The following is a 27,042-nucleotide window of genomic DNA, read 5'->3' as shown; positions in this document are numbered from 1 at the left end:
GGGATTATAGGCATGTGCCACCATGCCCGGCTAATTTTTGTATTTTTAGTAGACAGGAGGTTTCACCATGTTGGCCAGGCTGGTCTTGAACTCATGGCCTCAAGTGATCTACCCACCTTGGCTCCCAAAGTGCTGGGATTACAGGTGTGAGCCACCATACCTGGCCAATACAATATTATATAATATTATTTTAATGTTGCCTCTGAAATTTCCTATAATTTTCCTATAACTTATGGAGCTGCCATTGCCACCTCTGCTGCTGCTGCTGTTACAGATGCTGGGCTGGCCACACCCTTAGAAACCCACCGTACCTTGGACTTCCCTGAGGCACGCACATGAGACCCGGCCAACCGCTGTGTATGCACCCTGCCCACCTGCCCTGGGCTGCTGCTCACCACACCCCATCCATGTGTGCACTGCTGCCTGGCATATCCCCTCTGCCTATGCGCAGGCTACACTAGCCCACAGACATAATCACAAAACACAAGTCCAAAGAGGAAGTCATATTAAGAATTTCAAGACGGTCACAGAAGAACATTAAGCTATGCAATTACACAGGTGACACTGCCATGAAGCCAGCCCTGCCTGGGAGCCCGGGCATAGAGCAATGATAATTTCTGCTTTCCCAGCCGCTAGTCACTAGTGGTTTGAATTGAAGTGTTTAATGCACTTTATATTGCCAAGCTAGTAAGTAATTTGTCTTATCAATCTTCGGTTACAGTCTCTCCTCCTAGAAACAGTAAAGGCTCTGTACAGCTTTCTAAGCCAGCAATTGTCTCTCCTCTTTGTAAATGAGTTGGCTGTCTTTCCTAGGAAACCAATCTGAACATAGCTTTGAATAGTCACTAATGACTTAAATTAGTTGCTGGGTCTTTCTGAGTCCTTAATTTTCTCCAAGAGTTATTAGCTCAGGCATAGAGAAACACCAGACTTATCTAGCCACTGAAATCACCATGGCCATAAATGCAGTTCACAGCGTAATTCAGAGTGCAAGTTCTGAAGCAATCCTGCCTATTTAAATCCTATTTCTACTTCACCTTTCCTACTGCAAGCCTTTGGCATAAGCTATGGTTTGAATGTAGCCCCTCCAAAATGCAGGTGTTGCCAATATGATAGTATGAAGAAGTGGGGCCTTTAATAGGTGATTAGGCCATGAGAGCTTCTTCCTCATTAACGGGATTAAGGCCTTTATAAAAGAGGCTTCACATAGCATTCTGCTAATTCACTCTCTTTGCCCTCTACCTTCTACCATGTGAGTACGCAGCAAGAAGGCTGCCACCTTGATCTTAGACTTCCAGCCTCCATTACTGTGAGAAATAAATTTCTGTTCTTAAATTACTCAGTCTGTGGTCTTGTGTTACAGCAGCACAGACTAAAACAGCATGTTATTCACTTCTGTATACCTGTTTTCTTGTCTTTAAAATGAAGATAATAGAATATCTTCAAACATAAGGCTTGATAAGTGTTTATTACACTCCAGTTCTAAATAAATGGGGTTCAATCTCTTAGCTTACAGCAGTGATGTTCCTAAGAAGACAAAAATGCTAGCTTTGACTTGCTTAACTCTTTTCTATTAGATGTAGAGGATGTTTACTATTGCTTTCTGAAGGGGTCTGCAAAACAGCAGAAATGGGAACCCAATTCAGCAAGGCCATTACAAAAGTACAGCTGGGTGAAGGCTGCTGCAGAATCAGCTGAGGGTGTGTGTGTGCGCGTGTGTAGGTAAGTAGGTAGGTATGTGTGTGAAGAAAAGGCTCTGGGTCTGCGTATGATCTACCCTGTGCTTACGTGAAAGGCGGCCCTGGGTGTCCACGTATATATCACCAACAAATACGTGCAGCTTTCATTTGATTACTGGAATTGCTTCCTCTTGTTTACCTGTCAGTTGTCAGCAGGGCTCCAGTGAGACAACACAGATAAGTAATACAGAACAGAGCACCTCCTCTTACCCACACAAGACAAAGAGCAGGCATTTTTCGAGTGTTTTGTTTTAAGTGAGTTGAGGCTTTTCAAACCTACCTTATGTAATATTTGGTCATGGATTTGAAGTACAAGCCAACAGCAAGGATCTGTAAAAAGGAATTAGAATTTAAAAAGAAATTCACATTGAAGTTTCATCAGCTTTGCTAGTATGGACTAAAAGGTTAATTCAGGTTAATTCATCAACTCTATATGCCAATAGAAAGGCATGTTAAAAATTAATTTCTTCCTGACAGACTTTATAAAATATATGTGTGACCTGTTACAAGGAAATCAAATCATCAAAAATGATGAAGTTGTAACATTTTGTTAAATTCTCCCATGAGATTTGTATTATAGAATATCTGCAGGTGTCTCTGGCTCTAAAGGAGTGGCCTCTAGAAATGGTCATGAAACTTGTGTCCTACCCATTCCCCTGTCTCCACGGGCCTATGCCTGTTCTGCCCCCCACCCAGGACGACGCCTGGCTGTCCAGGGTTGCCCCACAGAGTGCTTATCCCACTTTTTGTTGCCTTCTGCACCAGCTGTATTAAGATCTGATGAAAAGCTGAACAAGGAAAAGAGAAACCACGTTGGGATTCAAACCACAGAGGGAATGTTATACACAGAATTGGTTATGCGGTGGGTAATGGAATTGCTCAGAAGCCAACTGGGGATGATAAGGAAACACTAAGAGTAGCAACAGTAGAAAGCTACTACTTCCCCTGGGCTACAGGATGACAGAGGACAGAGGATTTGTTACTGGGCTCCCAGGAGTCAGGGTCACCTGGGAGAGGCTGGCAGTCTCATCCAGTGAGACTGGAGCCATGAAAGAGATTCAGGGCTACATCTCAGACCAATTAAATTGGAATCCCTGCCATCAGTGGTTTTTAAAACTCCCCAAGTGATTCCAAAGCGCAGCCAAGACTGAGAGCCGCTGCTTCGAGTGCCTAGGCAGAATCTGCATTGCCAGATCAACTCTGTTCCAGACTGAGCAGACATGGGGAGAAGAGCCGCGGCCATGCCATCACTCAAGGTCCAAAGCAGGGACCAAATGTACCAATAGATCAGAAAACCAACCCGTTCTCAGGTATCTTTGAAGAAATAACCAAGAACCAGATTTGATTTATAGAACTTTTCTTCATAAGTGACTTCTTAGTAATTGCTCTATAAAAAACTATTTTAAAGAGCCATAATTTTGCTTAATGTATATTGAAAAAAGTGATTAAATATAACACTGTATGCCACTTACAGTAAACCAGTATTATCTAGCACAATCGATGAAAACGTCATTTTGAATATATATAAATTGACTGGAGTAGGATATCCTGCTTAATAACTCTATTAACTTGCACATATTAAGCGTGTGCTAATTATTTGTTGAATGAACTAATCATCAAAGGAAGATTAATGTACAATGTGATATTACTGTGATTTTTATTGTGTTTTAATTCCTTGAAAATTGATAATCTATGATAATACATATAATGAATCTTTTAATGAGAAACAAACATCTTCATATGGTCTTTTTTTAAAACTGACTGAGAAGGCCTTTTAGGATTTTGTACAGCCCTGGGGTAATCACCATGAACACCAATTATCATCATGAATATTGTTAAAGAGAAGTGTGATTGGCAAAATGCCAGATAACAGAGTTCAATTGAGCCCCAGGTAACTGGAAAAACAGTTAACTCCTTTTAAAGAACCACCTGTAATAAATTTCTATGCCCTTTTCACTGGGCATTTATTCATACAAGAAATGCTTATTAGGCAGTTAATATGTGTCCTGGGGAGTAACAAGGCAAATAAGGTCGTTGCCTCAGAGCACTTTATAATCAAATGGAAGGGATTAAACAATCACACAAGTCCCATAGGAGGTGATAGGTGCTAATTCTGTTTAGTGAGGTTTGGGGATGACCAGGCCAGGGGACATGAGAGGAGAGATCTGAGAACAAATACCAACCAGCTGGGAGTAGGATGCAAAGATGCTCCTGGAAGAGGGAAGTGACGTAATTAAAATGGTGCTTGCCGTAAGGCTCTTGATTCAGTTACTCTTTTAACATGTTAAAAATAAGAAGAAAAAAGCAGATAATTTTGTCATTTTTTTCAAACCAGAAAACCAGTTAGGGATTATTGGAAAAGTCTATGCAAAGAGTGCAAAGAGTACAATTGCAGCAAGTACCCAGATGAAGGGTGGATGCTGCAAATACCACAGTGAAAAGAATCCGTAGAATTTCACACCTGAATGTCTCCAAGGGTTGTTTGGGGTAAATTAGGGAAACAGAAAGGAAGAGCTAATTAGAAAGGAAAGATAATGAATATTGCCTTTCAGATCTATCTGGTTGAAGGCTGAATAGACATCCAACAAGAGACATCTACCATGAATGCACTAAACAATTCACAGTTTACAAAGTAGTTTTGCTACGATACTGTGTAACCTGTACGCAGAAATAAAACACTCGTGTCACTCATATTCCAAAATATTTTGAACAAAAGTGTGCATTTCTTGGTTAACACAGTATTCTTAAAGGCCTTCAAAAATAGCAGCGCAAGTCACCTGTATGTGCATCAAACATGTACAATTTCCACTTCACTTTCACAAAAAAAAACCACAATGGTGACGATGATGTCATCCAGGCTTTTAGGTTTATGTTGAGGAAAACTAGATGCAGTGGCCATCATGTGATGTGAGTGATGAGCCTGGCTTGGCACAGTGTAGATTTGTGCTTCACTGTCAAGGGCTGGAGAGACAACAGAGACAATGGAGAGTCTATTTTGCAATTCTATTGCAATTGGGTTGGTAAGAACTGTGGGTAGTAAAAACCCACAGTTTGCTTCATAAGCATGATAGCATTTGATTCTTCTTTTTTCTCTATCTCTTTAGCTGTCACAGAAGTGGGTTCGTGTGAGAGAGAGCCAGATGATAATAATTTACATCTGGACAATGCTTTTACATTGATAAACTATGTTCTCATATGACATGAACACCCTGAAGCTTTCAAATAGCCCTGGAAGGTGGGTGCATTACAAATGGATGCACCAAACACAGAAAAGAAATGGCAATTAAACCTAGGTCTCACGATGTCTCCAGGTGAGAAAGAGCAGGTCTAAGACAGGCTTAGAGAGTTTGTTCCAGAACTATTATTTTTTTCAGACTTCAACCTGCCCAACGCAGCAATCTCCCTTCAAGACTAGCTTCGTTCTGTCTTCATTCAACATATATTTTAAAATATATTTTTAATGATAAAAAAGTTCCAATAAATTTAAAACATTTGTCTCCTAATTCACATCTTGTCTGTTATCAGTAAACATGCACATAATATTATGTGCATTATCATACAGATCTGCTGTTTTTCATTTTTGTTATCTCATATTGAATATACATCACCAGAAGATGTTTGAGCATATAGGATGTTTTCAGCATAAGGCTCTTGATTTAGTTACTCTTCCAACATGTTAAAAATAAGAAAAAAAAGCAGATAATTTTGACTTTTTTTCATGATTTTTTATATTAAAGTTATTTCCAATTTTAAAAAGTATGGTCATTTAGACTTTGAAGTCTGTTTTAAAAATTTTAAATTGTAGTCATCTGCACCTAAAAGGTCTGTTTCACAGAAAACCGAACACTGCATGTTCTCACTTCTAAGTGCGGGCTGAATGATAAGAACACATGGACACACTGCGGGGAGCAACACATACTGGGGCCCGTCAGGGGTGGGGCAAGGGGAGGGAGAGCATTAGGAAGAATAGCTAATGGAGGCTGGGCTTAATACCTAGGTGATGGGCTGATCTGTGCAGCAAACCAACATGGCACACATTTACCTATGTAACGAACGTGCACATCCCGCATGTGTACCACAGAACTTAAAATATTAAAAAACAGGTCTGTTTCAAACAATGATTATGCATTTAAAGTGATAATTTGTTTGTTAGGACATCATGTCTTAAGGTTTTAATTGTGGCAACCTTAAATCAGTACCTGTTTTCCATCCATGGCACTTGTTGCATTCTGACGCTTTCTATGATACCATTTCAGTAACAACAGACTAATAGTTCTTTTCTCTCTGTCTCTTGTTATCCCTATTAGAACAAATTATATCCCTCAATCAATCCAGAGGGCCCTTAGTCCCTTGCTACTCAAACTGTGGTCCACAGAAGAGCAGCATCATGGGCACTCCTGGGAGGCTGTTAGAAATGCAAACCCTTGGGCCCATCCTAGACCTCTAGAATCAGAATTGGCATTTGACTAAGATCCCCAGGTGACTCATATGTGTGTTAAAGTCAGCGACGCACTGATTAGATCACTGGTTCTCAATTTCAGCTTCCCATTGCAATCACCTGGGAGCTAGCTCCACTGCCCCCCTCCCCAGAAAAACTGACTTCATTAGTCTGAGGAATTTTTTAAATCCCAGGCGATTCTGATGTGTAACCAAGGTAGAAAAGCACTGGTCCTGATTAACTCCCTCTTTTTACAGACAAGAAAACAATGAGGCCCCGTGGGTTAAGGTGACTTGCTCTGGGTTATAAAGCAAATTTGCAAGTAGAACTAGAAAATAGGGGATCTCTACCTGGTTTAGGTACCAGATACCTAATTGGTACCAATTTGGAATAAATATAAGAGCCTGCTCCTCCACAATATAAGAGCCTGCTCCACCCAAAACCTGGGCCCAGGGCCTCTGTTGTTGTTCCTGGAAGCTGGCATATTACTGCCTTGCCCTTCCACTCCACTTTCTCAACTCAGGCATGTTCTGACTTTCTGGACACACTTGAATTCGTTGCCTACAGTTCTCCTCTATCCTTTGCTTTCCTCCCTTCCTCCACTGGGCCCACTCCCACAAGCCCTGAAACCATCCCCAGCCTTTTCAGCCTCTTTGTACACGACCTTCCTCGTATCCTGGAGGAACACTCCCTGAGCTTCCCCTCCAACGGCTGGCTTCTCCTTCAACAGTCCTCTTGATGCAAGCTGGAAATGCTTCACTCCTAAGCCCTCGAATTCCGACATTCCTGTTTCTCGTTCAATTGCCTGTGCACTGGTCTTTCTCGCCTTCTTATATTCACTGGATCTGCCCTTGACTACACCCTTCCACAAAGCCCCGTGGTTCTCCATGAACAGGGTGTCAGAATCAGTCGGGAGTGATCCCTTACCAAGCCATGGGTGCTGCCGCCATCTTCCCCCAAAGGCACTTTCGAAAGCGTGGGCTGGGAGGGGAAAAGGCCTGGTCATCTGCATTTAGGCAGCACATCCCTGAGCATGCAGATTCAGAGGTACTACTCCACTCTGGGGCTCTCCCCAAGGCTGCAAGCCCATTACCTAATTTCTGGTTTCCCTCAGCTCCTTCCTCTCTGTCTGAGTGAACCAGTGCAGCCATGTTGCCAACACCGCTGGAATCTTGCAGCTCATCCTGTCAACTTCATGGTCGTAGTAACCCCACACTGTGTTTGTTTTGGTGGATTGTTAGGCCCATAACAGGCACAGGTAAAATAAGGACATTTAACATGGTACCAATTTGGATAAAAGTTGGTTCAATCTCATCTCGTCTTTTACTAATAAAATATCTCTATCTGACCCATCCATCTTCCTCTAATTATATCTCTGTTGTGTCCTCTCTGGCTTACCACTACTGCCCCCTGTTGATTGAAATGTTGTATTTTGAAGCCTTGGGGCTACTTACCAGAGACTCGTGGTTCTCATAATTTAAAGGGGGAAAAATATGGTTATAAAACCAATATGCCTTAAATGCAATACTGTGACCTTGGAACACTATTGAATTTGCCATCTAACATGTTGGATATAAATTATCCAAAGCTTTTATTCACATGGAAAACCAACTGAAATGTCTTAGGCAAAATTTATGGTCACGGCCATAATTAGACAACAACTGGTATAATATCAAAAGGAAATTGAATTTTACAAACTGATCAATTGAGATTTTAAACAGAAAAAAAGGTCAGTCTATTCCAGCAGTTTATTAAGGAATAATGTTTCCGTTGAAGATAATGTATACAAAATAAATTAGGTCACTTAACATTAATTCATTTTACCATAAAATAAACATATTGAAAAATTATACTAAAATCAGAAAGTCTACCATTTTTGAATCTCATAAAAATTAATGAGCCTTCAATTATTTACCAACCAAATAACAAATATACACATTTTAGTGTTTTGTCTGTGTCATTAGATTATTTCAAAAGAGCAGATGGTACAACATATTGATACAGAAATATCTTCTTCCAAATTATCTTCAGAATTCTATCAATCCAACATTTGTAAAATCTGAATCCAAGAAGATAATTTGGTATTATTAAGTAAATGCGGGGCTTCATTTTTCTAAATTTAGTTTTACCAAGGGTATTCTATGAAAATGTATATTCAAAGTCACAAATAAAATAACTAGAAGGCTTCAGGATGAATCATTTTGACTGTAATAGTCCCTAGTTTTACATTATTGAGCTCAAAATATCTGATTAACAAGAAATCACATGCACATTAAGAGTAAGTTGTATGAGTCTAGGAAAAAAATAACGTCTGGGGTAGATACCCAAGGTACTGAATATTTCCTATGTTCAGCACTGTGCTAAGATAGACACTCCCATTTCAAAGATGAGGATACTGAGGTTCACCAAGGATTGCGTTACCCAAAACTACCCAACTGTAAGGTCATTTTGAGCCTGGTCTTGTTCTTTTTTCTCTGCCTTTTTATCTCAATAATATGTAGGTTGAAATTGTTTTCTTCTCTAACCCAATGGGTAAAAAAAAAAAGAAAAGAAAAAAAAGCAGAGGTCGGGGGACTTGAGTAGTAGTCACCAGGTCTTTTCTGGTGTGCAGAAATCATGTAAAACAAGATTTCACCATATTGGAGGTGTCCTGTCACCATTATTAGTGGCATTTCCACCCTTTGCTCAAGGTTCCCTGTGGGTTTTCTGGACCTCTTTCTCCTTGATATCAGACAATGGGTGTTTAACCACAAAGATATGAAAAAAAAAGTTCCAGGAAATGTCCTAAAACTAGCAAAACTCCAACAATATTTAGTGGTTATAAAAATGGAAAAATGCAATGGGTCTGAGGGGAAAAGCTACACATTCTAGGAAACTAAGTATTTGGAGATGACATAAAGGGTTCCTCTAAAATACTGTTTTTGTTTACAGATAAAGAACTCAGCCTGAGACAGAAAGATTACTGACTAGTTGAAAGACATGTGGATAAGGAAGACAAAAAGTTACAACCTTTCACTTAGTGATTTGTCTGGAGGCAACAATTTAGGACAGCGGTAAGTTTTACTGCCTCTCTACCTAGTAAGACAGGTTATCATTCCTTCCTCTGAATATATAGGATGGAGCTGTGTGGCATCTAACACATCGTCATTGCTGGCTGACAGGTGATCTCTATTAAACCAGTCTCTGGGCACAGGTGATGGCAGTGAGCTAATTCTGCTTATCATTTATTCCGTCATTCATTCCTACATGTATTCAATTAATCAACATTTGTTGAACAATATCATGTAAGAGATACTGCGCTAAACACTGTAAAAAATATACCGGACAAGACATGGCCTCTGCCTTCCCCTCTAGAACCGAGGTCCTCCCATCCAGGATGGCCAACATGCTCCAAATTAACATGTTCCTTTCCAAGTGCAAATTTCCAGCAGCATTGCTCAATATTAAATATTAAACGAAGATGCTATAGACCAATCTAATTACTTAGTACCAAGATTACTTAGTACCAAAAAAAAAAGTAAAATATCTCAATAATGTTTATATCAATTACAAGTTGAAAATACAATATTTTGGATATACTGGAAAGAATAAAATATATTATTAAAATTTATCTCTTCTATGCCTTTTTATTTTTTAATATGACTACTAGAAAATTTAAAATGAAATACATGGCTTGCTTGTATTGTATCTGTTGAACAGCACTATCATAAATAATTTCATGGAAAACTTCCAAGGCTCTAATAGATTCTTCTTGTTATTATTTCAGAGACAGGTCTCATTCTGTTGCCCAAGTTGGAGTGCAATGGCATGAACATAGTTCACTGCAGCCTCAACCTCCTGAGTTCAAGTGATCCTCCCACCTCAACCTCCCGAGTAGCTGGGACTACAGGTGCACAGCACCACGCCCGGCTAATTTTTAGAAGTTTTTGTAGAGACGGGTCTCACTATGTTGCCCAGGCTGGTCTCAAATTTCTAGCCTCAGTTGATCCTCCTGCCTTGGCCTCCCAAAGTGTGGGGATTACAGGCATGAGCCAACAGGACCCAGCCAGATTCTAAGTATTGACTGTGGAAGTCAAAGATAAAATGATGTGTCACTAATGAAACTGGAAAACCGTCCTTCCAAAGCAGGGCAAAATGAACGGCGGATAAAAGTCCACCTGGGATCAAAGGAATACGCCGCGAATGCAGGGCGAATACAAGTGTGTAGGAAACAGCCCAGACACACTGGGGAACCACAAGTCGGCCACTTAGCGCCCCTGTAGAAATGGCCCACAAAGGAAGAAGAGGTGTAGGCATTCTGGAGGATGGTTTCTGTATTATATGTACACCAGAATTCATGAGAGGAAAGCATCAGAGAAGAAGACTAGAGTGGAAAGAACGCGGTGCTCTGAGACGCGGTGGAGGAATGAATGCACTTCGCCCCACCAGGGCCAGGAAGTCCCCGCCTCCAGCGCCGCTGCCTAGTGTCCCGGGGCTGATCCTAGAGGTGCCCTCCCTCCTTTCGTTCACCCCAAGCTACCTGCGAAGTTTTACCGACTCAGAGTCAGCATGAGGCGGGCATTAGAAGGTAGCTGGATGGTTCTCAGAGGTCGCTTCTCTTCGCGGCTCTGGCTTCTGTTTTGTCCTTTTCAGCTCTTGTGTATTTCGCTGTCTCATCTCTGAAATTCTCTCTGCTCCACACATGGCCTAGCCTGGGTCGCCCTCCCACCCCTACCATCTTCCAGCCGCGTGGGTCAGGCCTCTTGCAGTCACACCCATTTCTCCACTGCTCCCATCACATCTTATGTGGCTTAGTCAACTCAAGTTTTTTTAATCAAAAAAAAATTAGCTAGCAACCACTCATATGATTATGAAAGAAGGCAAAAAGTTGCAGGCAGATTTATTATTAATATAATACTTTATCAAGGAGCAGAATTACTTCTCTTTACAGTCAAGGAAATTAAAGTAAATGTTGTAGCAACAAAATTATTTTTAAACAACATTCATCAACATTAATAAGAAACTAGTCTAACAAACGGGAACGGTTAAATAAGTTGTGATATATTCCTGTGGTGGAATACTCAACAACTATTAAAAATCATGCTTTTGAAGACTAATAACGACAAAGGAAAGTTTCATAATAAAAATTAATAAAGATACTAACTATATACAATATGATCTATGTAAAATAAAATACATAGGAAATGTTAATAGTGGCTATTTCTGGGTTCCGAGATTATAGATAATTTTTATTTTTTCTTTGCATATAGTTTCTGTGTTTTAAAAGTTTTTACAATGAACATATATTACTCTTATAATCAGAAAAATATATACATAAAATAAATTTGATTCTCTAGCATCCAATTTTAGTAAGTCCACTTTAAAATGAATATTACCAAAAGCTTATCTTTCATGAAAAAATCATACCTCTAAAGATGATATATTATATAGTACAGTATATTATTATACACTATGACCCCGTGTCAGTGAGGTTGGCAATGCCTGTTATGACATTGGTTTATCTTGCCTGATACAATATTGACTTATCTATAAAACAGCTCCAGTGTAATAGAGAGACTTCCCTGTCTGAAAATCAGCAAGACTTATTTAAGGGGCATTAAAGGATGAGACCTAATTAGCCCTTTCTAGATATCACTAGCATGTTTCAGCGTGAAAGTTCAAAGTAAAACTAGTTCAAAGCTACTTCCACAGAAGTAGCAGCAAAAACATAAAATAGACCTCAGAGATCACAGAAACAAATCCAGTGTTATTCAGACCAGATTGCTTTTGAACCTATTAAGAATTTGTAAAACTATCAACTCAAAGAAATTACAGTACAGCTAAAGAATAGAAAGTGTCACTGTTCATAGAATGAGTGATATTTCATCCTTATTCTCTAGGGAAAGGTCATGTCATTCATTCCAAGATCTGCTCAAAAATGGTGTATAATCAGATTAATCATAATGTTCCACATAATAAGCACTTTTTCCTCCTTTCCTCCACCTAGAGCCACTGCGGTATACTGTATTTCACAATTGCTTTATGCTTCCTGATATCACAGGATTCATGTTTGTTTTTCCGCAGATACTTATCAAAAGTTTCCTATGTGCAAGGCCCTCAACAAGATGCCAGTGAGACAGATCCCTCAGGGACACAGGGTTTAGACAGGACCTCAAAAATCATATAAAATACACATTTCCATAATTTGCTCTCCAAGTATGTCATTAACCAGATACATAAATTAATACTAGTATTTGATAGAAGCATTGCTTTCGAAAGGAACATTCCAGCCTAGGACCCTCTGTCGTCTCTCCTGTATCTGCCATCTTCTTTTCCATAGGAAACTAGATTTGACAGAGGGGAAGCCACTAGGCATTATTATGGCAGCTGAGAAATGGTTACTTGGTACGTAACTTTCTATTCGAACTCTTGCAATTACTACTTCCAGAAAAACATTAAATTTAGAAGTGGGTGCAGATGAAAATATTCCTAATCTTGTCATTCAAATTTCTGCACAAATGTTGCATTGGTGTGATTCCTATTTTTCATGCTTTTGTTAGTGTGTTACAGAAATTATAGTGCCTGTCAGTTTTTTAATCACCCAAAAAGAGAACAAATTCAGGCACTATTCGCATTATTCAATATTTTACGATCACCTATGCCCATTTCAAAACCTCTGTCATAAGCCACAAAAATGTTTTCTAGAAGTCAAATGTATGAAATTTACAGTTTCACAACACTTAGAGGTGCAAATGGTTAACAGCTGATGTGTCTGCATAATTATTTCAAAATGAATGAATAGGAAAATGTTCAGAACTATTTGTAACTTCTTCTGCCTTTCTTCGAGTAGTAAAATATAAGGGAGAGAGAAATAATAAAAGCAAAAAATAGAAAAGCTATGAAAGCCAGTAAAGACTTTCGGGTGTGAAAAAAACTGCACTCAGTACACACGGTGAATTCTTCTGGACAAAATCTTTCCAGAGTTTCTGGGCCCGGGAAACCATTGCTGTCAATAATTTTCCTGTAATGTTTCATGGATGCCTTGGGCTCAAACTGATCTGCAGCATAACGATAGAGGCCAAACCTCGGAGCTGTGCGGTCGTTAAACGAATAAGCAAAGTATCCGCAAAGATTGATACCATCCAGTATGTGGGCTGGAAAAACAAAAGGATAGGAGAGTAGTTATTATGTATTTTGCACACAACACATCACTTTTGTTTTTTTTTTTTGAGACGGAGTCTTGCTCTGTCACACAGGCTGGAGTGCAATGGCACCATCTTGACTCACTGCAACCTCCGCCTCCCAGGTTCAACAGATTCTCCTGCCTCAGCCTCCTGAGTAGCTGGGACTACAGGTGAGCACCACCACACCTGGCAAATTTTTGTATTTTTTTTTTAGTAGAGATGGGATTTTGCCATGTTGGCCAGGATGGTCTCGATTTCTTGACCTTGTGATCTGCCTGCCTCGGCCTCCCAAAGTGCTGGGATTACAGGTGTGAGTCACCACGCCCGGCCACTTTTACATAGCCTTCCTGCTGGGAAGTTTTCTATACCATTTAATACAACTTCAGACTCAATTAGATTTCATCAGAAAAGGCTTTATTTTATGTAAAGCCAAATAGGCAAATTATCAAGACAAATATTGAGCTGCATTTAGCAGGGTTGAAACCCAGGGGTTAATTGGATCAGGTCTGCCTGTCCTGCTTGCTTTTGGTCACTTGCTTTTTGTGTGTGTATGTGGTTTTTTTTTTTCCTTTTTCCATGAAGCTGAAGGTTGTCCCATTGTATGCTGAAACTTAACCTTCACTGGCTACTTTATAGATGACATTCATAGGTTACCATGGCAATGGTCACTTCAGTTGTTTTTCCAAGAACTTGGGGCAGCTCCTGTCCAGTTCAAACTAGTTAAGACCACTGACCCTTCCACTGGGCTGCACAAGTGCCTGAGAGGTGGTCTTTTGACATCAGAGGGCCCAAAACTCTGCCCTCAGATCATGCTAACACCACGATTTTCTGTACATGTGTCTAACCTGTTACTTCATTTTCCCCCCCGCCAATCACTCTTCACCATGCCTTAGACCACCCATTCCCTAACCCATACATATTCCTAAGCCTTGTCTTCAGAGAGGCAGGATTGGGAGTTATTCTCCCACCCCCTCGCTTGGTCCCCTTACAAATAAATCTTTTCTCTTTTGCAAAACCTGTGTCACAGTGATTGATTTACTACACAGAGAGAACAAACAGTTGTTAACTGGGTGTTTTACATAATTCAATCTACTATGATATACTTGGGTTAAATCCTTTTTTTTTTTTTTTTTGAGATGGAGTCTTGCTTTGTCACCCAGGCTGGAGTGCAATGGTGCAATCTTGGCTCACTGCAGCCTCCACCTCCCCAGTTCAAGTGATTCTTCTGCCTCAGCCTCCCGAGTAGCTGAGATTACAGGTGTGCACCACTACACCTGGATAATTTTCGTATTTTCAGTAGAGACGGGGTTTCACCATGTTGGTCAGGCTGGTCTTGAACTTCTGACCTCAGATGATCCACCTGCCTCAGCCTCCCAAAGTGCTGGGATTACAGGCATGAGCCACCATGCTTGGCCTTTTTTTTTTTTTTTTTTTTTTTTTGAAATAGTGTCTTGCTCTGTCACCCAGGCCAGATTGCAGTGCTGTGATCACGATTCACTGCAGCTGGACCTCCCAAGCTCAAGCAATCCTCCCGCCTCTCCTCCCAAGTAGCTGAATCTGCAGGCGTATGCCACCGTGCCCAGCTAATTTTTGTGATTTTTAGTAGAGACAAGGTCTCACTATGTTGCCCAGGCTGGTCTCAAACTTCTAGGCTCAAGCAATCCTCCCGCCTTGGCCTTCCAAAATGCTGGGATTACAGGTGTGAGCCACCATGCCCAGCAAGGTTAAATCTTTATGTACTGCTTTATGTACACGAAACAGTTAAGACTGCTGTGGAGCCATCCAAGATGGAAGACAAGAATCTATGCTTGCATAGATCCAGAGTAGGGGCTAGGGATTTCTGGTCTTCTACTTTTAGCTACACTCCTTTATCCTTGGGGAAATGCTAGATATCTCTTGGACTGTTTCAGTGAGGCACAAAATGGATAGCCCTCCATTCCAAGGGTGACAGTGTGTGTTGATGTTGGAGATTTAATCAAGTGTCATGCCCTCTGGTGACATAACCTTCAGGAGATTGCTGCAGCTAGGGCTCCTTACCTTTGAGAGCTTCGTTTATGTAATTCTGCATATAATACACCCTCAGCTGGTCGTCCTCAGCATGCAGCCCGTCATCGATTCCGTTGGATATTATGTACATGGGGAGGTCTCCGTACTTGAACTTCAGCCAGTTCAGCACTTTGCGCAACCCCCAGGGCACTACCGCCACCTGACTGGGGGAGTTGAGCCACGTGATGTCGGTCATTTCTTGCACTTCTAGGTAATCATTGTATTTTATTGGATCTTCTTTTTCTGAGTCTACAAGGATGGTGGTATAATGGCTTAAAGCCAAAAAGTCAAAGGTACCCTGGATTAGCTTTTTTTCATCTTCAGTGAAATAAGGAAGAAGAAAATTATTTCTTTGGTTCAGCCAGTCCCTCATCACCCATGGATAATCTCCAGAGCCGAAAATGGGCTCAGCCAGCCAGCCAATGTCAAATTCCAAAACTCTCTCGGCCACCTCTTTGTCCTTTTGGGAGAAAGGGCAGGCAGGTTCTATCCAATCAGCCTGCAAGGCTATGGATATTTTCCCATTCTGAGCATGCCTAAACTTTTCATTGTACACATGCCAAGCCAGGGCATGGGCCTTCAGAAGGTTGTGGCCGGCACTGTATGTCATATTCCTTGTATACGGCTCATTCATCGTTATCCAAAGCTTGACGTGATGGCCGAGCTCTTGAAAGCACAGTCGGGCATACTCTGCAAAGGCCAGGGCAGTGTAGGGGTTCTCCCAGGCGCCCTGCCTGGCCAGGAGGCGCGGCAGTCCTTGGTTCGGGGCCATAGGCTGCCACAGGGCCACCACCGGGGTGATGTTGACACGGACAAGCTCACTGGCCATGCAGCAATAGTACTGCAGGATGGTGTGGTTTACCTGGGACTGGTTACCCAGAGGGAGAATCAGGGCCCAGTCCAGGGAGAAGCGAAAATGTGTAACGTGCATTTCCTGGAGTAAAGCGATCTGGGGCTGGATGGCAGCAAAGTCAACACAGTAGGATTTCCTCTTCTTGGTCACAACCCCATCCACTTTAATAAGCCTTTTACTGTGGTGGACATCCCAGAGGTAAACATTCAGGTCGGTAAACTGAGACAGAGTGGTATCTACCTGTGAAGGGCAGAGTAAACATTAGCGTCATCTGGGCAGTCCTGAGGAAGTAATTCAAAGCAATTATTTCAGCAAAACTAGCCAGGAATATGAGCAAAAATAGAAGCCTTTCTAGCTGAGAATGTGAACTATTTTTCATAAATTGTCAGCTCCTGAGGAAGACAATATTCCACTTTCTGATATGCACACTCGCTTTACCCATAGTTCTAACTCTTCAACTGTTTCTTTAATGTGACCCCCAAAAGTCTGGATTTGGTCACTTCAGATGACAAATGCTAATGAGTCTTGCACACTACTTGTCGGTGTTATGTAAGCAGAGTATTTTTGGGTGTTTTTCTTTTAATGTAAGAAATCACTAATGTCATGAGGCTTTCAAATTTAAAAAGAAAAAAAACTAGATGAAAAAAAGAAAAAACTTAAAATGTGAGTGAGTTGGCCAGGTGCCGTGGCTCATGCCTATAATCCCAGCACTTTGAGAGGCCGAGGCGGGAGGGTCACTTGAGGCCAGGAGTTGGAGACCAGCTGGGGCAACATGTCCAAACCCCGTCTTAGCCCGGCATGGTGGCACGGGCCTGTAGTCCTAGTTGCTCGGGAGGCTGAGGTATGAGGATCACCTAAGCCTGGGAGGTCAAGGCTGTAGTAAGTCATGATCACATCACTGTACATCGGCCTCAGTGACAGAGCAAGATCTTGTCTCAAAAAAGAAGATTTAAAAAACTGAGTGAGTTAAGTAAGAAAATGAAAAGATATTTATAATTAAATTATGCTTAAAATTACGCTCTAAATTGAGGTTTGCTATAGGTAGAGGAAGTGCTAAATAAACATAACTCTTGCCTTTTGTTGGGTTTAGGGTCAGTGACAGAATTTAACAAATTCAATCTGACTGATGGTAGAAAGTCCGAGAGAGAGGCCAAGCGCAGTGGCTCACGCCTGTAATCCCGGCACTTTGCGGGGCCAAGGCGGGCAGATCATGAGATCAGGAGTTTGAGACCAGCCTGACCAACATGGTGAAACCCCATCTCTACTAAAAATACAAAAAGTAGCCAGGTGTGGTGGTGCACACCTGTAATCCCAGCTACTGAGGAAGCTGAGGCGGGAGAATCACTTGAACCCGGGAGGCAGAGGTTGCAGTGAGCCAGGATCACGGCACTGCACTCCAGCCTGAGTGACAGAGCGAGACTTCATCTCAAAAAAAAAAAAAAAGAAAAAAAGAAAAGAAAGTCTAAGGAGGGAGAATGTGGAAGGAAAGAACAATATTGTCATCCACCCATAGTGGAATTTTTAACATAGTTAAAAATTTTTTCTAAATTATTCTTCTGTAACAATGATGATGATTATAGTTCTCAATCATATGCTATAAAATCCTCCCAAATAAAAATTTAAAAAAAGTATTTAGGAAAAGTGTGCAAATTATAAAATCAAAATCACAAAATCATTCCTTCATGTGTCTGCTGTGGAGGGAATGCAAAGTGAAAAATCCAGCTGGAAGATCTGCACCCTAAGCCTGTGTTCCCCTCTGAAATAATCCTGTTAGAACAGGTTCCTTGGTCTGATGCTCTGTATAAAAGCAGGGGTCAGAAACCATAGCAGAGGTTTTGTTGCATTTTACAGGCCTGTTGCAAATGCACTGCTATTTCTCTGGAGAGGTAAGTGTGTTTATAAAGAAAAGTCATTAAAAACAGCATGTCAAAGGGAAATTGCCTTTTCTGGAGAATTGTCCCTTGCAGAACACCCACACATGCACTTCCCCTAATGCTGTGGGAATGCTGTCAGAAGTATTTTTCCACTGTGATGCACCCCACAAATCATGTTTCCTTAGCTTTGAAGGACAGAATATTTGCACGCTCTTTTGAAGCGTTCAGAGTTTGAAGGAATTTTTTGGATTATTTTTATAGAGCTCTGAGTTGACTAAATTCATAACTTTTTTTTTTAACCGTGATTGTTCCAAAACAACAGCTTTTATTCAGTCCATCTGAAAACAAATATGAAAGACTAGGGTATCATTTCTGGAGGAAAAAAAAAGTTTCTTGCAAATACAGGACAGGCCGGGCATGGTGGCTCACGCCTGTAATCCCAGCACTTTGGGAGGCCGAGGTGGGTGGATCCCGAGGTCAGGAGATTGAGACCATCCTGGCTAACACAGTGAAACCCGGTCTCTACTAAAAATACAAAAAATTAGCCGGGTGCGGTGGCGGGCACCTGTAGTCCCAGCTACTCAGGAGGCTGAGGCAGGAGAATGGCGTGACCTTAGGAGGCGGAGCTTGCAGTGAGCCGAGATCACGCCACTGCACTCCAGCCTGGGCGACAGAGCAAGACTCTGTCAAAAAAAAAAAAGAAAAAAAAAGAAAATACAGGACTTTTGGGGCAAAATTCCACCTAACCTCCATTAATTTGTTAACTAAGATTTTACCAAAAAAAAATAAAATAGTGAAGTTGGACCTTTCAGAAGGAATGGCTATTAAAACATGTATTTAGTATGTTATGGGAGAAACTTTCTCCTAACAGGGACCAATGTTAAAGAGGCTCTATGTCCTCACTACATAGTGAGTTCAATATTTATATTAACTATGAGCATCCGTGGTTATGGGAAAACAAACCTCTCAGCCGAGAAAGTGGGTCCAAGTAAAGTGACAATCCATGTGAATGAGCCTAAAGTCAGGTTGTGTGCTTCTTAGGATATTATTTTTCAAGTTGTTCAGGTGAAATGCATGCCTCAAACACTGAAAGTCTGAAATACTAGCCAGGAGGGAAAAGATGAAGTTCAGTGGTTTAAAAATCACTTCTCAGGACTTTAATATAATGTCTTAAAGCTGTAGAGTACTGTTTGTAAGTGAAAACACACACACCTCAGAACTGACATACAAAGAACTTATTTTGACTATGTCAGTTAGGGAGTTAGCTTGAGAAGGGTACTGTCAATATAACACAAAGCCTGAGGTGAAAACCAGAAGAAGAAAATAGCAATTGCAGCCTTTCCCCACCAGAGAGCTTCCAGAGAAGCTCTCATCTGCTGTGGGTTTGAGAGTGACTTAATTTTGTGTTTGTTGGGTTCTGCACAGGAGGAGACTGCCAGGAGGAGGGGTGGGGTCCCCAAGCTGATGAGGAAAAAAGGACCGTGTGATCTGAGAGAGAGACCTCTGGGGCCAATTAGTGGCTGACCTTAGGTCAGATTCTAAAACAATAGCTTCTAGAGTGTAGTAGGAAAAGGAATTATCTCCCATCTCCCTTGCTATTCACTGCTATACTTATTGCTTCTGACCAGCGTTTTCTCTTCTCCCTCAAGGAAATAGGATGTACCCTTAAGACTTTCTCACTACTTACCAATTCCCAAAGCCAGCGCACAGCCCCCTGATGAGGAATAGAACAGGAGAAGTAGGGCTCCCTCCGACACCCCCACTCTTGTTCGGCATTCGTTCCCATGATCTGCACAGCAATGCTGGCTGGGAGATTGTGCCGCATACAAAGGACTGAACCTGCCAGACTCAGGCTGCTATCAGAGATCCGTGCTCAGCAGGGAGCAGGCAGAAGGTCAAGAGATAGAACAAGGACCAGGGACCATCCGATCTATCCCCAACCCCAGTAAAGAGGAGGAGGAAGGAAGGCTACGGAGGTCTTCTTCCCTTTCTCCTCCCCTTCTTCCTCACCAGCCTCACTTCTCCCACCTCAGATCCTCTCTGAACCCCACAGTGGAATCCACTCTGAGGAGGGAAATTAGGATAAGGAGATTTCAAATAGCAGGAGGCTGGGAGAGAAGGAGAGAGTCGGGGCAGGGCAGAAAATTGCACACCGAGCAGGAGGGAGCTCAGAAGCCTTTCTCCTGGGCTCACATATCCTGGCATAAAAGATGACATATCCAATCATTTTTTTTTTTTAAGAGACGAACTCTTGCTCTGTCACCCAGGCTGGAGTGCAGTGGCGCAATCTCGGCTCACTGCAAGCTCCGCCTCCTGGGTTCATGCCATTCTCCTGCCCCAGCCTCCAGAGTAGCTGGGACTACAGGTGCCCGCCACCATACCCGGCTAATTTTTTTTTTTTTTTTTTTTTTTGTATTTTTAGTAGAGACCGGGTTTCACCGTGTTAGCCAGGATGGTCTTGATCTCCTGACCTCATGATCCGCCCGCCTCGGCCTCCCAAAGTGCTGGGATTACAGGCGTGAGCCAGTCATCTTTTAAATGGAAGGCGAGGGTTTAAGTCTGAGACTGCCTGTAAAATGAACTGGGTGGTCTGAAAAAGAAGAATAATCCCAACCAGCAAAAAATGTACTAAGGATGGTGTTAATTTATTTCCTTATAAATAAAAGATTTCAATTGGATATTTACAAGAAAACAGCAACCCATTTCACATTCTTCCAAGTGTTTCCTTTCAAGCTGTGATTTGCAGAACCAATGAATTGGCTACCATAACCCAACATGTCAAAGCCAACTGCTTGTCTATGGACACTGAACTCTGTCTCTGTCTTCAGGGCTATTTTCACACTTGGGACTCTATCAGCAGCAATCCCCCAGCCCCGCCCTTGTTACTTACCACCATGCCCGCTTCACTCCATTGCATCATTTGTGCATACATCGTTTTCGCTCAGTAGACTCCTTTGCTCCTTTGAAAGCAAAGGTTGCCCTTACTCATCTCAGTATACCCTCTACCTGCACTCCCCTTAACCAAGCGACCCGAGCAACTAACACAAGGCTTCGGACACACTAGACATCCAATAAGTGCTTACTAGAGTATCCAGTCAAATGCTGGAAAACAAGCCCCTTCAAAATTTAGGAACTCTAAAAGAATGTTAAGGGCTCACTACTGAGAAGATGCTCAATAAATATTGGTTGATCATTCTGAAGAAATTTCATATCATTTCAATGACTATTGCTAAAAAAGACATTCTGACCAGTGAATCATTGGATCTAGGGTTTACTTTCTTAGGGTATTTCTGCACATTTGTGGAGCCCACAGTTGTGCCTCTGGAGGACTCTGCCTAATGTTCCTGCCTCAGTCTCAGCAGCACCACTGAAACTCGGAGGCTTTGGAGTTCTGTGTTAGATCCTGTTCATGAAAAAACTCAACTGCCTTAAAAAGGATCAAAAACCACAGTATGAAAAGAGAGTGTTTTATCTTTTTACTGTCTTAATCGGATCTTAAATATTGATATGCTTTAAATTTATTTATCTTTGGATCTAACTTAAACAAGATGAAGATTGGAAGAGTTTTGGAGAGAAGGGTGCAGCATTCCAAATTGTGCCCTTAGTGTACTCATAAGGAATTGTTTTTGGCTCAAAGAACGGACAATGTGCCATGACAATCAGCCTAGGAAGGAAGCACTACTTACTAGTGATAGGGCTTGGTGAGACTGCTGATTGGTTTTGTCAGCTGACTTACTTGAATGTAGTTGTCAACAACTCCCCAAGCAAAGTCACAGGGAAATGTCCCTTCTAGGGGCTGATTTTCAGGTAAAGGAGGGAAGCCATTTTTCTCTATCAGCTTTTGGTAGAACAAGGCTGAAGACTTTGGCAACAACATCTTGTCCTGGCTGAGAAAGTCAACATAGAAGAGTCCACGCCTGATGCTGTAACCTCTGTGCCACTCGAAACCATCCATGAGGGACCATGCGGTATACCCGATGACATCCACCCCATCCAGCTTGATGGCTGCAAAGGGAAGAGGGGACAAGAGCAACATGACCCTTCACTGGGCACTTGCATCATGGTTCAAGAGCAGCTGAGCGTTTCCTACTTAAAAAAATAAAGTGTAATGCTTCTCGTTTGGTAAGCCAATGATTTTTCTTCTTGACGAAAGACTCTAATCAAACCTATATAACTCTACAAATAAATGCCCTCAAAATCAGCCTATCTAATATGTTTTTTGGATTTCTGAGCACCTTGAAAAAATAGTTCCTTATTTATAATAGATATTCTACAGGGCTGGAAAGATGTCTTGTACCACTTTCCATCCTAGACACCCAGCTTTGTGTCTGATGCAATAAATAAATAAATGAAGGCTTTAAAAGCATGATCTATTTATACTATTTTCTCTAGAAAACATGGACATTCCTTTTTCTTTAAAGTGTTTTATTCAACCAAAATAACAAGAACTGGAAAACATGTGCAGAGAGCTAGATATCCTGGGATTTGTTTTATGTTCAATTTAATCTAAAAATCTAGATTAATAACTGAAAGTTAAGTAATTACAAATATTATAACCCAGTTTCTCATTTACAAATGGGTTTTTAAAAATTAATTCAAGTTCCTCAAGACTCCAAATGAGAAAGGTGTTACATGAATGCATTCTACTATTGCCAAAATGAATGTCTCCATTAGGATTTAAAAATATAAATTCACATCATTTATGTTAGATAATCTTAGAGATTCTTTTCCAGAAGATTTTGTCAGGAAATGAGAACTTTACCCACAATCATACCTTTTAAGGTTTCCATGATGAACTTTTTGAGGTAATACATATATTTGGCATCATCTCTCTTGGTGGTCCCTGAGACAAACCAGCCATTTTCCACAATAAATATTTGAGGATGGTTAAATTCAAGGTCAATCCAGGAAAGCAGTTGCCTCAGGTTGGGAGATTCCAATTGGCGGAATTTCATGTGAGGGTCCAAAAGTTGAAAACTCAAGGTGGGTCCAAAGGAAAGAGCAAAAAAGTCAGCAGTTCCTTTGATGAACTTTTTCTCAGATTCAGTAAAATCAGGCAGAATAGATGAAAGGTTATTCTTCATGCTCTCGGGATAGTCACCATCAATAAATACGGGTTTGGCAAACCAACCTAGTACAAAGTCCAGAGATTTTTGACATTCTTTGATGCTGTGGTCGGTCATTCTTCGAGGATTGATCCAGTGAGAGCTTAGGGCAATGGACACCTGACCTCCCTGAGTGGGACGGAAAGAAGTATTGTAGAGATGCCAGACTTTGGCATGAGCCTATGAAGAGAAAAACCATGGCAAATGTATCTCTAGTTGTGAGGAGAAATGCAATATAATACTTGAATCCCCAACTCAAATTCTATCTGTTTCTCATCAAGCCTAACTTAATGACTAACAATATAAAAATCAGCTAGAACCAATACATTATTTCAAAGGTAGGTCACCCCACAGTGAGGTGCTACGGGGACTAGAGTTATTTCCATTGGTTTTTAGCAGTCAGTGGAAAAATGTAAATTCCTTGGGTTGAGTGTGTAGTTATCCACATTTTGAAAAGCTAATGAAATAAAAGAATTTGTTATAATAGCTTACTATTTAATTGACTTTGGATTATGTACTTTTTAATTTACGGGTTTCATGAAAAGAACCAATGCTACATCTGTGATCACACCAGGAATTTCTAAATAGGATTATATTTTTTATCCTGAGACTGGGAGTTTTCAAAATGACTCAGGTCGTTGGAGTTAATTTCCTGTTTCATAGTCATCTCTCGTAGCTAAAATTCTAACAAGCAATCTTCTTTCTTCCCAAGAAGAATCAGTACAATAAATTAAAGAACCCACTCCAGTATCTAACCTTGGCCTACCCTCCAGAACTCTGGGACAGTTCTGGTTTCCCACAGACCCAGGGTGCTAGGTCCAAGCCAAGAGCAAAAAACAGCAAAATACAGCTGCAAGGAAATCAGTTGTCCATTGTTAGCAGGCAGCCAGGAGTTTCGTACAGCAGTGAAAAGGGCTTTGCATCCATAAAACCAACTTTATACTCCCATAAATTCTTACTGACTTCTAATATCTTATTTTCATTTGTTTCCTTTTTATTTACAAGGAAGAGTGAAAATTATAGGGGTTTTTTCTCCCCTACTTGAAGTGAGTTTCTCTTTCCCTTTGAATTCCTTGATTTACTCTCCCTATTTTCCTACAAATACAAGTGTTGTTTATCAGCCTTTATTCCCCTAACATATCCTCTTTGAAAACTCCATTCAAATTCTCTGTTTGACTCCATATATTCTCCAAAATGATCATGCCAATTTTCATTCCACTCCCTGGGCCTGCAGAAACTCCTTTGTTCATTAAGCCAAACAGCCTCTTCAACATATCCTAAATATTCCTCTCGTGGTTCATTTCAGTACAGGCATCCAAGAATGGCCTCATCAACATTCTTATGGGTTCAGCCAAACATTTCAATGAAATAAGATAGTTTGTGGCTAACTTTTCTTTTTAGTTTCTTGGTGAACATATCTACTATGTTTCATTTCACTAAATGTATTTTTTCACGACCTGAAGCAGCTATCTATATGCTAAGAAGGAAATAGAGAATCAAATGTTGATCAAAAGAATAGTGGCACTTGCTTATGTGGTCTAAGAAACCAGGGTCTTAATCGTGCCACACTTCTGTCAGTTTTATGATGTCTCCTACCCTTCTCCATCTTCCCCATCACACCTCCCCAGGCCTCCCTTCCTCATTGAAAGGAAACCTCATGATGTTAACAGTTAAACAGAGGCTGGGCATGATGACTCATGCCTGCAGTCCCAGCACTTTGGGAGGCCGAAATCCCAGCACATTGGGAGAATCCCTTGATACCAGGAGTTCACAACTAGCCTGCGCAAATAGTGAGACCCCATTTCTACCAAAAAATCCAAAACTTAACCAGTCATGGTGCTGTGTGCCTGTAGTCCCAGCTACTAGGAAGGCTGAGGCAGGAGGATCACTTGAGCCCAGGAGATGGAGGCTTCGGTGAGCCATGTTCACACCACTGACCTCCAGCCCAGGTGACAGAGAAAGATATGTCTCACAAAACAAAAACAAACAAACAAACAAATAAACACAACAGTTAAACAAAATCCATTGAGCAGTCCAGGCTAGTACTCAGCAATTAACCTCTTGAGACCAAAAACCAGGGGACTTTCCTAATTTGACCCCATTTGAGGCCTATGAACAGTCATGTCCTAAATCTACCAGGCACCTTTCTGTAGAATAAGCGCTGAACAGGGAGTGAAAGAGTGAAAGCAAACAAAGAATGCATTAATCTCGGTCAGTTTTGCAGGTAGCTGAAGTCATACAATGGAATTTTTTATAATTATAGACCACTCTTCTAACCTTGAGGACTTTAACAAGGTTCAGAGGAGGAGGTTTAGCAAGGACATGATAAATGACCTGGGCCATAAGGAAAGACATATATGGTCTCTGATGGCAGATAAAGTTCCTGCTCCATCACTCTTTTTTGTTTTGTTTTGTTTTAAGACTGGGTCTCACTCTGTCACCCTGACTGGAGTGAAGTGATGGGATCATGGCTCACTGCAGCCTCTACCTCCCAGGCTCAAGCAATCGTCCCACTTCAACCTCCCAAGTAACTGGGACTACAGGCACCTGGCTAATTTCTTTTTTATTTCTAGTAGAGATGAAATCTTGCTGTGTTGCCCTGGCTGGTCTTAAACTCCTGGGCTCAAGCGATCCTCAGCCTCCCACCTCAGCCTCCCAAAGTGCTGAGATTACAGGCATGAGCCACCGCACCTGGCCTTCGTCACTCTTGAGTTGGCCACATTCCTTAATTTGGGCAGGTAAATCTAACTTTCCTGTGCCTCACAGGACTGTTGTGAGGACTAAATGAGACAATTCATGTAAAACTCCTAATGCAGAGTTTGCAACAGTAGGATCTCCATGAATGCGTATCCCTTCTCTCTCTAGAGGATGAACAAACCAAAAGGAAGAATATTGCAGGTGGAGGAAACAACCCCTGCTAAGGAATTCAGCCCACAGTAGTGATGTGACGTACTGATAAAACTTGGGGTTTGGAGTAGAAGAGACTTAGGTTTAGATTCCCTACTCCTCTAACTATGACCGGTGTGAGCCTCACTTACTGCTCTGTACAAGTGGGAATGACATCTGTTGTCCCATAGGGACACTGTGAGGATTAAATGACATAATGCAAGTGAGAGTGTCTTTTAAGTAGTTGATTATTTTACAGAGGAATACATTTGCAGCATTAGAAAGCATTTCAGATATCATTTGGATTAACTGCTCACCTCATGCCAAAACCCTGTTGAAACTTATTTGATTACTCTTTACAGCATCCTAACTTGGTGGTCATCCCAGGCATGGCACTGTCTCTAAGAAATCGCTGCAACCCCATGGACCCCCATACTGTGCTGCATGCCCCTCCTCTGGACACCAAGAGTCTCACACATACTTCTCTAATATCATTTACTGCAGATAATGAGGGGCATCCCTCCCCAGAATGAGCTCCCTGTGGAGTTCCCTCACTCCCTCCCTGGCACACGGAGGCCCTCATTGTCTGTTAAACTGAGTTGAACCAGCTTCACCACCTCTTCACGAGCCAGTTCACTCCCTTTGCAGATGGTACATTTGACAGATTAAATATTATGAGGCAGAGTGTGGGAAGGTCACTATTTAGGATGTTGCAACAACTAAGGATGATTAACAGGGAGATGGTTTCATATAGTCTTGCAATGCTTTCTAATTATTCCTGGTATGTTAATCTTATAGGCTTGTTGTCTTAAGATTGGGATTTAATAAAGTTATTGACAAGGACTCAGTGAAGTTATTAACTGTATGGCCAAGAACATTCATCTAAATACTATTTTTAATAGCCAAACATTGAAAACAATTGAAATGTCTAATATTCA

At 41.3% G+C, this 27,042-nt stretch overlaps 1 protein-coding gene across 1 annotated transcript in view; it reads right to left on the bottom strand.

The window, feature by feature from the left end:
* Positions 1-11,021: 11,021 nt before the first annotated feature.
* KL (klotho) overlaps positions 11,022-27,042 on the bottom strand; it is a 49,804-nt gene continuing 33,783 nt past the window's right edge. Inside the window, exons 2-5 of the mRNA XM_034936567.4 lie at positions 22,888-23,398; positions 21,850-22,118; positions 15,378-16,479; positions 11,022-13,310 (exon numbers count right to left, since the gene is read on the bottom strand). Coding sequence (XP_034792458.3) covers positions 12,973-13,310; positions 15,378-16,479; positions 21,850-22,118; positions 22,888-23,398 — 2,220 coding nt within the window. The 3' untranslated portion in view covers positions 11,022-12,972. The remainder of the gene's footprint in view (positions 13,311-15,377; positions 16,480-21,849; positions 22,119-22,887; positions 23,399-27,042) is intronic.

This window comes from Pan paniscus, chromosome 14 (assembly GCF_029289425.2).
Source record: "Pan paniscus chromosome 14, NHGRI_mPanPan1-v2.0_pri, whole genome shotgun sequence".
In the NCBI taxonomy this organism is placed as follows: domain Eukaryota; kingdom Metazoa; phylum Chordata; class Mammalia; order Primates; family Hominidae; genus Pan; species Pan paniscus.
The sequence above is the reverse complement of the archived record's forward strand: the minus strand, read 5'-3'. Positions and strand labels throughout refer to the sequence as shown.